The 16,857-nt window shown below is 41.9% G+C and overlaps 1 protein-coding gene across 5 annotated transcripts in view; it reads left to right on the top strand.

Annotated features, from left to right (window-relative positions):
* galnt1 (UDP-N-acetyl-alpha-D-galactosamine:polypeptide N-acetylgalactosaminyltransferase 1) overlaps window positions 1-16,857 on the top strand; it is a 55,135-nt gene that overhangs the window by 26,815 nt on the left and 11,463 nt on the right. For all 5 annotated transcript variants that reach the window (XM_061674874.1, XM_061674872.1, XM_061674873.1 and 2 more), the window contains exons 3-9: window positions 7,719-7,871; window positions 7,945-8,113; window positions 11,448-11,614; window positions 12,680-12,807; window positions 12,907-12,986; window positions 13,209-13,379; window positions 16,632-16,749. In XM_061674874.1, the coding sequence (XP_061530858.1) occupies window positions 7,733-7,871; window positions 7,945-8,113; window positions 11,448-11,614; window positions 12,680-12,807; window positions 12,907-12,986; window positions 13,209-13,379; window positions 16,632-16,749 (972 nt within the window). In that variant the 5' untranslated portion in view covers window positions 7,719-7,732. The remainder of the gene's footprint in view (window positions 1-7,718; window positions 7,872-7,944; window positions 8,114-11,447; window positions 11,615-12,679; window positions 12,808-12,906; window positions 12,987-13,208; window positions 13,380-16,631; window positions 16,750-16,857) is intronic.

Here is a 16,857-nt window from a genome sequence, read left to right as displayed (position 1 = left end):
AACTGTATAGACTACTTGAGTGGTCAGTGGGCTGGCTTTGATCCATTAAAGCCATTTAAATCCTGCCGGCAGAGCCTTGTAGTGTGGGAGTAGCCGGCGAAGAACAGCTGACACACTGACACAAACCTGCTGCTTCGAACATCTTACTCTGCTGGTGTTGTGAATTGATATGGATGTTTACTTACGAGAGTGGCTTTACACCAATTAGCGTATGGTGCGTTATTTGTTGTTATACTGATTGTTTTTTCTTCTAATAATGACGGGAAGGTAGAGGAGCAATAATAGTACAACAGTGTCATGCATTGCAGGAGGAATGGTGCGGTGTGTGCGTTGTGTGCGCGCGCGTGTGTGTGTGTGTGTGTGTGTGTGTGTGTCTGTTACAGTAATATGTATTGACTTTGGCTGAGAATGTCTGGGTGAGTGATTGGAATATTTAATTCCACTTTGTGCCCATGCCAAAGTTTAAATTGGTAATCAATTTCAGCTTTTTATTTCGCTTTTGTGGGCACTTTCCCTTTTTGTTTTCTTTCTTCTGTCAGACTTTCTCTTTCTCATTATCTTTGGTGATGGTAAATTTGAATAATACTCACTTTTTAGCCCAATCCTCTCAGTCCAAATTCCACGTTTTTTTTCTTTTTCTCATGAAGTACTGTATTTCAATGATATATTTTGACTGACAAATGAGACCATATCTCTACTAAACTACTGGAACGACGTTTACATGTACTATTTATTTAAATAGAGTATTTGGAATTGTATTTTATTGCATTGTCTACTATTTCAATCAATTAATTCATAACCTAAACAAGCACCAATTACTGTACTTACTACAACTATATGGCACAACAATAAGTTTAATCTTCTTTATACCTGGAGAGCACAGAGAATCTCAAGTCTAATTCATCATAAAGTTACGAGGTTATCATTGGACATTGATGATATACATTGACACATACATTGCATAAACACAAATCTTCTGATCCTTGCCTTTATTTCCTTCCATATCCTTTCCTTCCTTATTGGGCCTGCACTGTGTTGTGCTTTCCAGGTCACAGCCTGGTTATGAAGTAACCCCAACCGCTTTGCCCTGAGCGTCTGTGTTATCAAGCTACTCCACATCAGTGGTTGAATATGAAGCTTAGGGCCATTTTGTTCTGTTTCACTTCCTTAATATTAGCCTGTGCCTTGTTCTGCTCTAGTTGAGGCATTAAGACAGTTCAATCAACACTCACATTGGTGTTGTTTTGGAATCTGTTGTGCTTATGGAGCCCACATAAAGATGGGACAGCTTGTCGACTGGTCTGGTTTGCTCCTTTTCAGTCATTTTTGGCACATCGACACGCTATGTACATGTCAGTAGTTTATAACATCAGAGTACAACTCATGCTCCCCTTTCATTGGCGCTCACATATACAAATGCATCTCTCGCTCTCTTTATTTAATTTACTCGTATAAATATTACATCTACTAAAAGGCACTTCCTCCCTCACAGTCATATAATTACGAAGAGAGTAGTGTGCTTCTGCAAAATCTAAAGCAGGGTTAAGCCTGTAGAGAAGAGAAGAGGAGTGGATTGGAAGAGACAGGGCAAGGTGCAAAGGGGAAATTGTGTGCTAGTAGACAAGTAACGATGGAAACCGCTCTTGAAACGTGTGAGGCGGCTGAGAGATAAATGCAGATGACCAGGATGAGGATATAAAAGACGGATAGAGGGAGGATGATCTGTTAATGGAGGTGGAAGATACAGTGCAGACTTGTCTGTTTAATATGACAGAAAGGCTGGCTGTTTAAAGGAGGCATCAAAGAGACGAGGGCCCAGCATAAATTAAACTGATAACCAATTACAAATGTAACACACACACATGCACACACACACTCACACACAGTCCCATTCCAACCAAGCAATACAGTTCGGCTCAGTATTTATAAAAATAACAGATCTCTATTGTGCCAGACTTTGTGAAACGTGTCAACGAGCACGATCGTAAGAGTTGAGAGACAAAGGTTTGAACAAGTACCGACTTCATTTACATCGCTCCCGCGTGGATCAATTTCAGTTCCCCTGTTGAATATGACGATGAGAGTAAAAATTGTTGACAGACATTCTACTGTCCGCAAGCATTGCTTAAAACATATCCTGTACTTACTTGAAAGGAATATGACCAAGCCTTACCTGTGTTTGTATCCTTATATAACGCTTACTGGACACGACTGTTGAACGACCCAAAAAGGTAACACCAGCGAGACAACAAGTGTCTATTGTGAATGCTTTTGAACACACCTACCGTGCCATTTCAGATAAACACAAGAAAATAAACCATGCTGTGGGAACATTTATTCCTAAAGCTTTGCATCCCCTCTCCATGGTCGAAGATGTGGAGTTTGGTCTCGTGATGAAAATGCTCAACCCTTTTTGTACTGTGCCTTGCCGTGCATGTTACAACGATGTTTTAATTCTCAACCTATGTGACTCCATCCATCCATCTTCTACCGCTTATCCGAGGTCGGGTCGCGGGGGCAGTAGCTTTAGCAGGGACCCCCAGACTTCCCTTTCCCCAGCCACTTCATCCCTCTCTTCCGGGGGGATCCCGAGGCGTTCCCAGGCCAGCCGAAGGATGTAGTCTCTCCAGCGTGTCCTGGGTCGTCCCCGGGATCTCCTCCCGGTGGGATGTGCCCGGAACACCCTGCGGAGGAAACTCATTTCGGCCGCTTGTATCCGGGATCTTGTTCTTTCGGTCACAACCCACAGCTTGTGACCATAGGTGAGGGTAGGAACGTAGATCGACCGGTAAATCAAGAGTTTCGCCTTTCGGCTTAGCTCCTTCTTTACCACAACGGATCGATACAAAGTCCGCATCACTGCAGACGCTGCACCGATCCGCCTGTCGATCTCCTGTTCCATTCTTCCCTCACTCGTGAACAAGACCCCAAGATACTTGAACTCCTCCACTTGGGGCACGATCTCATCCCCAACCTGTAGATGGCACGCCAGCCTTTTCCGACTGAGGACCACGGTCTCAGATTTGGAGGTACTGATTCTCATCCCAGCTGCTTCACACTCGGCTGCGAACTGCTCCAATGAGAGTTGGAGGTCACGGCTTGATGAAGCCAACAGAACCACATCATCTGCAAAAAGCAGAGATGCAATACTGAGGCCACCAAACTGGACCCCCTCTACGCCTCGGCTGCGCCTAGAAATTCTGTCCATAAAAATTATGAACAGAATCGGTGACAAAGGGCAGCCTTGGCAGAGTCCAACCCTCACCGGAAACGAGTCCGACTTGCTGCCGGATATGCGGACCAAACTCTGACTCCGGTCGTACAGGGACCGAACAGCCCGTACCTATGTGACTATACAAATGAAACAGTTGGGTCGATTGGTCATGCCTGCAAATTTGAGTGCCGGCATAAGCAATTGTTCCAAATCCAAATTTTAAAGAAAGTAGTGTTTTTTGTTCACATGTTTGTGTTTATTAAATTTATGTATATGTTATGCTACTGTATTGTCACGTCTATACAATAACTTAAGGAATAAGAGGCAGTAGCATTCGGAGGAGTTATTTTTATAAATAATACAAAATAATACATTGAATTTATTATTCAGTACCCAACACAATGCAGTTTTGCTGTTGCTGTCATGCAAAATAAAAATAATTTTGAGAGAGAAAAAGTTGTTCTCTTTATGCACAAAACACATACTGAAGATATACCGAACCGTGGCCCAAAAACGGAGGTTCTAGTGCATACACCCTGTTCCCACACAAGTGGGTTGTGACGCAGTCTGATGTTTTTTGCTTCGTTGTGGAGCTGTGTCATGTTAAAGGGTGGAGGTCAAGCAAGGACACCTCAGGCTGAGTTATAAATTGTTGACTTTTCCAATTCCTCTGAGAATGTCTGGAATTTTAAGAGGACAGGACCACTGACATTATAGAAACATCTGATTAGGATTTTCTGTGATTGTGTTAGCTATGCAAGTCCATTTCTCCTGCAGCAATCCTGGAGCGAGAGAGTGCAGTATCATGGTTGTAGTGGAAATAATAACAGGCTGATACATTTTGTTTTGTGGCTTTTAATACAAAAAATAAAATACAATATAATACGAGATTAGAAAGAATAGAAGATGCAGGTCAAGCTTTTCTGGAATGTGTGTCTGGAAGTTCTTGTTGGTAACATAGTTGGTCATTCATATCTCTTTTAGTTGTACATGCACATAGGGGTGGTTTTGGTAATTTTTTTTAATGACAGCATAATTGAAACTTTCATGCCAAAGAGTGACTTTTGGCTGTGATGTGTTGCTGGGAACAAAAAGAGAATACAGGGGAATAAATTGTCCAAAGGTTCATGATCATTCTTAACAAAGAACTGTTTTAGTTGTACTGTGTGTGTGTTATAGTTGTCTAACATGGTTGAGCAGATTCCTCAAATGTCTTATTTGATAGGGCTGTTCCCAAAAGATAAATATTGTACATCAACGACCTTTTAAAGCAACAATATTTTATTGTTTAACCTATACCAAATCGTTTAGATGGCGCATTAGCTTTTAATATTGAGAAAACTGTTCTTGTCATTGCCATGGCTACCCCAAATGGCCTACGTGGTGGTTTTAAATGTTGGTAGACCAGCCAGGACACCTCATATTGTGTTAGTACTAGCTCTGGGCCGTTGTTACTGTTAAGTTATATGCAGTTCTTGTATATTTGACCTGGCTTCTTCACACTGTTTCGGGGAAGCCCTGACCAAAATAAGTATGTAAATAAATCCCAATTATTTTACTTACTACTGAGTAACCTTAGCTTCACCCCAGACTAATTCTAACCTTTCTTTTGAGACAAAGTCTGAATCATATAACAGTGCTTTCAAGACGTGTTCTAACATGAGAATGGGCCCAAGCTGCATCACACGTTTATATGAAGACACAACACAACACACTGTGAGTGCCAGACTCAACGTGGTCTTGTTAACTAACCTGCAAGTAATGTAATGTTACCAAAAATAATCCTTTGTTTTTTTTTTTTTATTTTACAAAAATTCCAGACTGATTCCTGGCATCTCAATCATGTGTGTATATCAGATTGGCAAATCCAGAATGTGGATGCTAATTTTTAATCTGAAATAGAAATCAGGACAAACTTTGGTTTACATTAGCAGATATGTGGGACATAGTTTTAACCTTGTAGAACTGCTGCACTGACAATACAGTCTTTGGCCGTACTGGGAGAACAAGCAGATCTTCATTCTATCGTTCTGCTTTGCATGGCACTTTGTGGCACCGCAATCCTATCAGGTGGAATTTAGAAACGCTGCTCTGCAGTTCTACATCCTCCCAAGCTAAACTAAGCGAGGCTGCTGCCAAGTGAGCTATGCACAAACACCTTTTTGTCTCCCAGCGACGACAGAGAAATCACCGTGGCCAAATTAATTTTCTTCCTTTTGCTCGTGCTGCTGTAACCGGAGGGATGACTGAAGCAGCGAATCAGTTCGACTGGAAGAGATGGTGCTGCAGGAGCGGCGGAAAGGAGAGCAGAAGAATTTTAATGTGGCTCTGTCTGTTTGTCGCCGCTTGCCAAAAAAAAAAGCAATTACTGTCACGGCTTCTCTCGCGCCGCACTGAGTGTGTATGTTGTGTTATTTGTGCGTAAATATGTGTGTGTGTGTGTGTGTGTGTGTGTGTGTGTGTGTGTGTGTGTGCACGTGATGGTGCTTTAGAGCACAGGGATTTTCCGTGTTGAATGTACAAATGGCAAATTGGCTTATACACAGCAGGTTATTTGTGAGCTGATGGAGATCTCTTTTCCCCTTCATGTTTCTAAGGCACTGCTTTGTTACTATAAAACATTGATTCCATCACACAAGTTGTTGCGTGTGCAGAAAACCGGGAGGCACTCGACTCAGCTATCACTTGAGTTTTAAGCATATTCAGTTTCTAATTGGTTAGAAAATTGATCAAATGTAGATTTATTTTGACTGATCTTCTGTGATCCATCTACTTTGAAATACATTTTTGTGTCCTTTTAACAAACATTACAGATATCCTGTCCAGTCCCTTTTTTTACATCATGTACATAGTATCAAATAAATAAACTATAAAAGTGATTTTATTGAGCAGTTGAAAAACACTAAAGCAGCTGCTACTCTGAAATCAAACTATTAAATGGTCCTTTTATTGTCGTTTTATACATGCTTTGCAAAATTGACTTGACTTCCGCTTTTAATCACACAATATATGGACACACTGAAGCAGTGGGAATCCCTCGAGTGCTTGGGGAGAGAATCTGGTGCATTGCTCAAGGTGCAGCCAATCCTTGATGACCTGTGCAAATTAACAAAAATCAAACCAAAGGTTATTTAGTCACACTGCCTTCAAGGCTGTACATACTGTAAGAATCCAAATTGATGATGCATGTTAAAAAAAAAAAAGATTAAATAAAGGGGAGGCGGCACGGTGGACGACTGGTGAGAGTGTCAGCCTCACAGTTCTGAGGTGTGGGGTTCAATCCCCGTCTGTGTGGAGTTTGCATGTTCTCCCCGTCCCTGCGTGGGTTTTCTCCAGGCACTCCGATTTCCTCCCACATCCCAAAAACATGCTTGTCGGTTAATTGAAAACTCTAAATTGCCCGTAGGTGTGAATGTGAGTGCAAATGGTTGTTTGTTTGTATGTGCCCTGCGATTGGCTGGCAACCAGTTCAGGGTGTACCCCGCCTCCTGCCCGATGATAGCTGGGATAGGCTCCAGCACGCGCGCGACCCTAGTGAGGAGAAGCGGCTCAGAAAATGGATGGATGGATGGATGGATGGATGGATGGATGAATGGATGGATGTGTTCCACCGTTTTGTCAGTTTCTTTCCATAAGTAAAACCTTACTTGGAACTCTTCAAGGCAACGATCTTCTGCCACACTCTTTCATTGACAGCCACGTATGCTAACCGGTATTCAGAAAAATTCAAGTCGTGTTGCTTTGACATGTACAGTATTCACATTGGGCCAACTCATCAAGCATAGTTACCCCTCCCTCCTCAGTTCCCCACTGGACTTAGGTCAAACTGTGCACTGTACTCCTCCCAACCACATTTATGTCATCGGTTCATGATACGTCACTGATTGACCTTTGGTTTATTTTGGTTTATTTTTATTGACCAAAGTGGTACTAGGGCAACACTGAAAGAAAAAAAAGTTATGTTCTGCGAACCAAGTATTATTTTTTGAGAAACTAGCTGTAAAATTATGAGGTCTCAACATAAATGCAATGTTTAGTGTACTGTACTTTGTTTGACTATGACACACATTGTTCATACTCTCCAACAATCCCACTTCAGAGGAAGCATGTTGCAAATTGCCAAATTGCCTTATACAGACAGTACCTGGCAGATACAAAGCCACAGTTTGCATTGTTGCTCAATAAGCAGAAACAAACTTCATTTCAGTTTGCATGTGGTACGTTCACATTTTGGCAAGTGTTAGCAGTGGAATAATGCTCACGATCACTTTCAGAGTCTTTCTGAATGTGACTAACCAGCCTGCAGATAAGAGGCAATGCAGGCAGACTGACAGAAGGACAGACGGCGGTGCTTAGAAGATGAACTGCAGGAGGGCTTGCCAGTTGAGGGGAATGAGCAGGAAATGCACGCACATAGGAAAAGAAATGGGATAAGTGACTGCTTCATCGGGCTCACACACTCCCCTCATTGTAAAGTGCTTCTCTTTTTATGTCTCTATCTCAGGTGACGTTTCCAGGATGCGGAGGTTCGCCTACTGCAAAGTGGTCCTGGCCACCTCTCTGGTGTGGGTGATGCTGGACATGTTCATCCTGCTCTACTTTAGCGAGTGCAACAAGTGTGACGACAAGAAGGAGAGAGGACTGCCTGGTAGAGATGGTGAGTATTTGTCTACACATCGTCAATAGAGAAACCAGCAAAGTTGCTTAACGACAGTTTGCATGTCCTCCAGACCACCTTGCGAGACCGCGGGACGGGCCTGGGGAGGGGGGGAAGCCTGTGGTGATCCCGAAGGAGAACCAGGAGAAGATGAAGGAGATGTTCAAGATCAACCAGTTCAACCTCATGGCCTCTGAGATGATTGCACTCAATCGTTCATTACCCGACGTCCGACTCGAAGGGTGAGCAGCCTACACGCTCCTAATCGGCCGTATTCTCACGTTTCCTGAGCCAGCTCAGGTTCTCTGTAGAATGAATGTCAGGTTTGTCCATTGATGGCTTAGGCCACCGCGGTTGTAGATTGAAGTGGTGTAAAATTACCCTCAATCATTCTGACTCATATATTACCCCTCTCGCTAAACAAATTAACAAAAGTAAGAAACATTCTCTTTATTTTACAGTACATTTTTAAAACTCTGTATACTACTTTAAAACCACATTTACAAACTGTTACACTTATTTAGGGATGCACTGATAATGACACCAGTACTGGTTTCGGTGCCAATACTGTACAGATACTGTATGATGACACCCATACCACTTTACTAGCCTGATATATACTTTCCGGGCAGCTGGAGTAGGCGCCATGTCAGGCATGTGGAAACACTGTAAGATTAACACGAATGACAACACTAGCCGCCTCCCAGAGCAGAGCAGCATGGAGCCGAGTGCAAGAAACTGCGGTCCGCACTGTTCTGTTCTGGCCAAGCTCGTCACACTGCCGTCACAAAGCCACAATGCGGCACATTGGGTAAAGAGAAGCGATGATGTCATAAAATATCACTTCACTTGTCCTACTGAGAGTTTTATTTTACACCTGAAATACCTTGTGTTACAGGCTACATTTAAGCAAAATGTGAAAAAAAACATGCAGTTGGATGTTGTTTTAGTGTGCATTTTATTTGAGTAAAACTCATGCCATGCTCAATAAAAGTTGGTTTGTTTTTTGTTTCTGAAAAATGTTTGATTAAAATAAACCGTATTTTCATCATGATTGCAAGACAATGGCATTGTCACGTATCAGTACTTGGTATTGGAAAATACTCAAATGTACTGTAAGTACTTGTACTCTGTCTGAGGAACAAGTGGGATTGGTGCTTTTATTGTATTGTGAAAATGGTGCACATCCCTCTTACTGCTCACTTGCAATTGCAACTTGCATGTGTAAATAATGAGGGTTTTTGTAGAAATATTGACTGACAGGCAAGGACACACACAGGCAGGTACACACGCACTCAACAGACTACAAAGAAAGAAGACATTGATCCGTGAAATGTGTTTTATTCTTTGAACGAGAGTTGATTACGAGGTGTGTTTTCCCTCAGCCTCCTCACTGTCTATCTGCTTTTCCAATTAGAAGATAAGACCAAGTCAATATCGACACTGTGTGTGTGTGTGTGTGTGTGTGTGTGTGTGTGTGTGTGTGTGTGTGTGTGTGTGTGTGTGTGTGTGCGTGTGCATGTGCGTGTGTCTCAGGTTGGAGAGAACCGGTGAATGAATTCGCCGTAGGTCACCATTTGCTCAAACTGCAGAGCGTGAAGACACTGGCAGTTTATTTTCATTATTGTCAGCAGGGCCATTCAGAGTGAAATAAATGAGCGGGGATAGGTCATTCTGACATTACAGTGCTGTGTGTGTGTGTGTGTGTGCGCGCGTGTGTGTGTGTGTGTGTGTGTGTTTTAATGGGCTAGTGTGCGGTGGTGCACATGTGCATCCAATGGGTGGATCTGTACCATGTGATCATTTTCCATGATCACATTTTCACAAGAACACATCACGTTTTACCCTTTTTACATTCTGACTGCATGATTTTTATTATTTGTTTTTAATTATTTTTTTTAATGAGGGGGCATATTTTCATGTCCACACTTGTGTGATATTTCACTGTTGACCAGGCCCTCAATTCCTTGGTGGGACAGGCAACCTGTGACTCAATGTGCATTACTTTTTGCCAAATGCTGCTCCACCTCGCGTCTAGTAGCATACTGTACATAGCACTTAAGACCAAAATCAACAGAGGGTGACACCCTGACATGTGTCAAAACATGTCTACTTGGTGGAGACGCACAAAGTCCTCCAGTTTTCCATCAGGTGTTGAAGTCAAAGTTGTATGATCTGAATACAAACTAAAATCCTTGGAAAGTGTCTGTTTTTACATTGCACGTCAACTTGGCTTCTTTATTAAAATGCACACACACAAACACACACACACTTAGTATTTTCAGGCAGCACAATGCTCAGTCAAAGTTATAATATCCGGTTTCAAATCTCGAATACGAACAACCACGTTCTCCCCGTGCGACCGTCAGTTTGTTTGCATGTACTCTGGCTTCCTCCTAAAAACATTAATCTTAGGTTAATTGAAAACAAAATAGTCCATCGGTTCGAATGGGTCTGTGAAAGGCTGTTTGTCTTCAGGTATATCTTCACCTCACTCCAGAGCCCCAAAACCCTAATAAGGTCAAATGTTATAGAAAATCTGTGGTTGAAAGGATAAGTATAATTAAATATTTAAAAATGAATCAAATTTAGTTGAAGAAATAATAACAGCAAATATATTAATATAATATATTAAAATGTCATTGGATTGTGGTCCAAGGCATGGCTACACATACTTATAAGTGCTCCACTGCTGCTTTTGAGGTTTCCACTGCATTTGTCAGATGATTACAAAATTGCAGAAAATGTGCAGACTTATCCTTTTCATATTAGAGAATGTGCATGTTGTGGCCTCTACTCTGGTTTTTGACCTAAATAGTGTGCCAGATGCGTGCCCTCGTAGATCTCTTTCTGTGACTGCATCACCCAATGAAATATGGTTTTGCCCAAATTAAACTTGCTTAACTTTAACGTGTAAATTTTGAAATTTTTGTGTCATTAATCATTTTTTTCACTCCTGTCTTACCTTTTATCTTGAGATTTTTACACACTAAAATAATTTTTCTGCTAAGGCGATTATAAACTGTTTAATCTGTAAAGCCAGGCCGGGCAAGAAGCCCTGCACTTTCTTGCACGTGATTATTTGAAGATCTTATAGCTTTGGATACATGGATTTCCCGCATTGACTTAAGCATACTAATGCAAACATTATTAAATGTGACAATTATCTCAAATACATATTAAAGCGTTTGACGTGCCATACGAATTCATTTAAACTGATACCATTTCCCACCGAAACACTTCAAGATGATTGCTTGGACAGAAAAGGCGTGTGAACGAGGGGTGCAAATTAATGAGCAACACAAACCAACTGTCATCACACTGCCCTACATATTTGCATGTCTCTAATTTTAAGATTATGTGCCTGTTTGCTCACTTATTATTCGCCCTCAGTTTACTTTGTTTAGGGCACACTTCAATGGGTTGCTGATAATGATATTTATCAAGGCAACAAACGACATCCCGATTGACACAATGATCCCATTAATGAATGCATTGCTTTCATTTCGAAATGTCTCCGGTGCCTTCTTTCTTTATATTTTGTTACAGTATGTATGTTCTGTATTCCGTCTATAGGTGCAAGAACAAGCTATACCCTGACAATCTGCCCAGAACCAGCGTGGTGATTGTATTTCACAACGAGGCGTGGAGCACGCTGCTGCGGACGGTCCACTCCGTCATCGACCGCTCTCCCCTCACACTCCTGGAGGAGATTGTCCTGGTGGACGATGCCAGTGAACGAGGTACGCGCGCACACACACACACACACACACACACACACACGCATGCACACACACACTCCTTGTCCATTTTCATTTGAACCTCATTTTTATTTTTCAAGTGACTGTGTGATTTTCATCAGGTTTGGGATGGCCAATATAGACAGCATCTCGTGTGTTCCACTCCACCCTGTGCAATACTGTTAATCCCTGTTTGGTGGTGGGGATTAGGCCTTTAATTCGTCAATTGCAGGGATTACGCTTTGCTATTACGCCCAAGCCGCAGCCACCACACAGTCCCGTTGCATTTTGCGGTCAGGTGTGAATCGAAGGTGTGTGTGTGTGGTCTGTAGCTTTAAGACACCAGCATACATGTACTGCTTGATCTGTCTGTGCCACAAAAGGAAGGAGAGATACGCCTGTAATCCAACCCCTGTAGTTTGTGCGTACTTTGTTTCTATTTGTGTGGGCCTACTTGTTTGTACTGTGATCTTTTTTGTGTCTCTGCCAAGAGGTCATCAATGGATTTCGTTTTTTTATTTTTGTTTGTTTGTCTACAGGTTTTCATGCATCATCCTGTAGAAGGAATGTAGAATGTTCTCTTTACATTGATGCACACATTTTTGACATCATAAAAAAAAACATTCTTTATCAATAACAATTGATAAGACACACTTGAAAATACATAATTTGAATTTTAAGTTATGGCAGTACATTCTAAAACATTCTAAGAAATTTCAGATCCCAACCCTCCATCCAGCCTTTTTCTATATACTCATTAAGGGATCTCAGGGATATTAAAGAATTACATTGAAAATCCTATTCAATTTGTAGATTTGTCAAATGATATCCAATCTAAATCCAATGGTATGTTCATCTGGATCTGATCTGGACTGAGCATTTGGCTACTTTATTTATCATGGAAAATAGCATTTTGTTTTCAGACACTCCTATCACACTCGCATATATCATACCAGATCTCGGTGTATTTATTTTGTTCTGAAGCTCGATGGATGGATGGATGAAATGTAATTTAGAACCTAGAAGGTGGCTCTGAGTGCTCTAATCTTTCATTATTGTGTGCGTTAGACTTTCTAAAGCGACTGTTAGAGCAATATGTCCGACGGCTGGAGGTTCCTGTGCGGGTGGTGAGGATGGATCAGAGGTCCGGACTCATTCGAGCTCGCCTCAAGGGAGCCTCCATCTCTACGGGCCAGGTTAGAGAACTCTGTGCACCCCTGTTTTAGTGCGCTGAATATGGCTGACACTATCTGGGAATTTGATGCATATTTCTTTTTACTTTTTGTTATTTGTAGGTCATAACCTTTCTGGATGCTCACTGTGAATGCACGACAGGCTGGCTGGAGCCGCTGCTCGCTCGCATCAAACACGACAAGTAAGACCTGAACACGCGCAAGCACCAAACTGGCAAGCTAGTCTCCAGGGGGCTTGCCCTGATGTTAATTAGATGGCTAATTATCCATGCCGTGTTGACCGCCTCACGCAAGCACTCCCACAAAATGGGCACGAGAGGTTTGCAAAGACGTAGCAAGCAATAGTGTGGCGGTGATGACATTGTTTGAAGACGAGTGTTTGCATACATATGCCTGTGCACTAGGAAAACGGTGGTGTGTCCCATCATCGACGTGATCAGCGACGACACCTTCGAGTACATGGCGGGTTCAGACATGACGTACGGAGGCTTCAACTGGAAGCTCAACTTCCGATGGTACCCGGTGCCCCAGAGAGAAATGGACCGCCGCAAAGGAGACCGCACACTTCCTGTCAGGTGCGTGATACTGTAACTTTAGTTCAACGTATTCTGCACAGCCACATTCTTTGACCTATAACATCTCAGTAATCCCATTTTTCACCGTTGGACTTGGCACCGCTAATCGATATAAAATGATCACAAGATGGAGATAATTAATGGATAGTGAAATGTTTTCTGTTATATAATTTTTTTTTGTTTTTCATTTGTCATTTCTTATGAACTCTCAAGCCTGAGTTGGAGGGTCTTTCAGTATTTCAGCCTTTCTATCAGCTCTTCTTCCTGCTCTTATTTCCATGCTGACTTGACTCCATTACTCAAGGTCACTCGCATATTATAATGACTCGTGTAACATACTACGTTTCACTTGTTTTTCAAGCCTTTTGTGAGACTCAATTTCCCCAGGTCCCACACAAAATGTTGGCTTTCCATTGTCAGATCAGGAAATCTCTGTCATTATCATTGCAAATAAATTGTGTTTCAGTGCTTCGACATGGTAAGCATGGCAATAAATAGATAATAATAGAAGCTTTATTATCAGTTTATGCATGATTATTATCATGACTCAAATGGTATTATCGGCACGTGCATGCAGCAGGCATTGCATACCAAGCTACGGCCCTCAGCCTTTAGATGTCTGCGCTGGCACGCGTCCATTTGGGAGTCCAACAGCTTGTAATTTACTGCCAAGTCTTGGGTCCTTTGACAAGAGACCAAGCTACTAAACGACTTGACATCTTACCACCTGAAAAATTCACGTATACAGAGAATTTTTAACGTTTATGACTTCCCCAGACCAAATGCTCTTTTATTTTATTTTTTCCCCTGATTGTTGTTCATGTGATCGAACGAAATCCAAGGGTTCACTTACTTTTATCCTCCGTCTCGTAAATGTTTACATGTTATGCTAAAATATGAAAACATATAATTCTTTGTTTGGTATTACTTTAGCAGACTGTTTATTCTTGTGATTTAGATGAAGATGAGACTATATTTTATGACCAATTTATGCAGGAAAAAAAACAACTTCTAAAGGATTCACATACTTTTTCCTCCCAAAACACTAGTCCATCCATCCAGCTATCCATTTTACATACTGCTTTTCCTGCTGAGTGTTACGGCAAGCTGGAGCCGAGCCCACCTCTACTTCAGGCGAAAGGCACACTACACCAAAACACTAGTGTACAATCACATACTGTATGTTTACCTTTAAAAGTAAACGAGTTTTAGGTTGAAGTCCATGTTTTTATCAGGGAATAGTTGGTTATGATTGCAGGCATAAAACTATGTGAACACATTTTTTTGCATTTAAATATATTCTGTAATCTGATTGTTTTGTTTTCTTTTTGACTCTTATCTGTTCTGCAAGTTGGTATTTGTTCTGCTCAGAACTTTAATTTTGACTATCATAGCTATGCAGATGACACACAGTTATATCTAGCAGTGTCTCCAGATGACTACAGTTCAATTGAGGTGTTGTGTCACTGTCTAAAACAGATAAATATGTGAATGAGCCAAGATTTTCTTCAATTAAACCACAAAAAAACTGAGATAATTGTTTTTGGCAATAAAGAAAAGAGGATTGCTGTTAGTAAATACCTGGAGTCACTCTCTTTAAAAACCAAAGACCAAGTCCAAAACCTTGATGTTCTGATAGATTCCGACCTGACTTTCAACCGTCATATCAAATCAATTACTAAAACTGCCTTTTACCATCTGAAGAACATTTCAAGAGTGAAGGCTTTCATGTGTCAACCAGACCAGGAGAAGCTTATCCATGCTTTTATCTCAAGTACACTTGACTATTGTAATGGTCTTCTGACTGGATTCCCTAAAAAGAGCATTAAACAGCTGCAGCTCGGGTTCTGACCAGAACAGAGGTCAGAGGATATTACTCCAATTCATAAGTCTTTACAGTGGCTTCCAGTCAGCTTTAGAATAGATTTAAAAGTTCTGCTACTGGTCTATAAACCACTAAACAGTTTAGGTCCTGAATACATGAATGAAATGCTAATGGAATATAAACCCAGTAGGGCTCTGAGATCAACAGAGTGAGGTCAAATGGTGGAGCACAGAGTCCAAAGCAAACATGGTGAAGTACCATTTAGCTATTATGTTGCCCACAAATGGAGTAAGTTGCCAACAGAAGTGGCATCAGCCCCAAGTGTGCATGTTTTTAAGTCCAAGTTAAAAACTCTTCTTTTCCCCCCCATGCTTTTTAGAGCATTTCCACTTTTAAATGATATTTCATGCACTGTACGCTGTTTTAATTGTATTTAAAAAAAAAAAAAAAAAAAAAAAAATTGTCTCTCTTTGTTTTAAATGTGTAGGCACGGTGGCCGACTGGTTAGAGCGTCAGCCTCACAGTTCTGAGGACCGGGGTTCAAATCCCGGCCCCACCTGTGTGGAGTTTGCATGTTCTCCCGTGCCTGCGTGGGTTTTCTCCGGGCACTCCGGTTTCCTCCCACATCCCCAAAACATGCATGAATTGTAGACTCTAAATTGCCCGTAGGTGTGAATGTGAGTGCGAATGATTGTTCGTTTGTATGTGCCCTGCGATTGGCTGGCAACCAGTTCAGGGTGTACCCCGCCTCCTGCCCGAAGATAGCTGGGATAGGCTCCAGCACGTCCGCGACCCTAGTGAGGAGTAGCGGCCTCAGAAAATGGATGGATGTTTTAAATGTTTATAAGCTGTTTTTTTGTTGTTTTTAAATGCTTTTAATCATATAAATCACATTGAGTTACCTTGTGTATGAAATGCGCTATATAAATAAATGTGCTTTGCTACACCTGAGCCACTTATTATTTTCTCCTCTCAGCTAAACGGCAGCACCCCGACCTATTTTATCATTTTACGTAACACACTGTCTTTTGTTTAAGTGAACCTGGGCGTCAAGCAAAATAAGATGCTGCTGCTGCAAGAGAAAATTATTTTTAGAATTGGAACGCGGGCTGTCGCCGCACCGCTGTTAAATGCAGACGTGACAGTCTCAACAACAGCAGGAAAGAAGGAAAACATCATGAAATGTGGGACTTATCTGTTTTTTATCCATCTATCTATTCTCTACACCGCCTATCCTGTTCAGGGGAGCTGGGACCTATCCCAACTGACTTTGTGCCAGTGTCACGGCACCAGTCAGTGACAGGGCACATATAGTGACAAATAACCTTTTGCACTCATGTTTGCATCATCACTGAGTGGAAACAGAACCCACCCTGTCATGCTATCGGACCACTATTATGTGACGATTGTGATCTTTTCTTTTCCAGGACTCCCACCATGGCAGGAGGCTTGTTCTCTATCGACAGAGATTATTTCCAGGAGATCGGCACATATGACGCAGGCATGGACATCTGGGGCGGAGAGAACTTGGAAATCTCTTTCAGAGTGAGTGGAAACACCCGCTAGCTTTGTGACACGGGCGCCGCCTTCCACTCGTGAGGGCGGTCAAGTTGGCAATAACCTGCATCCTCCGTCCACTAGTGACCTTCCAAC

This window comes from Phycodurus eques, chromosome 4, assembly GCF_024500275.1.
Source record: "Phycodurus eques isolate BA_2022a chromosome 4, UOR_Pequ_1.1, whole genome shotgun sequence".
Lineage (NCBI taxonomy): Eukaryota > Metazoa > Chordata > Actinopteri > Syngnathiformes > Syngnathidae > Phycodurus > Phycodurus eques.
The sequence above is the reverse complement of the archived record's forward strand: the minus strand, read 5'-3'. Positions and strand labels throughout refer to the sequence as shown.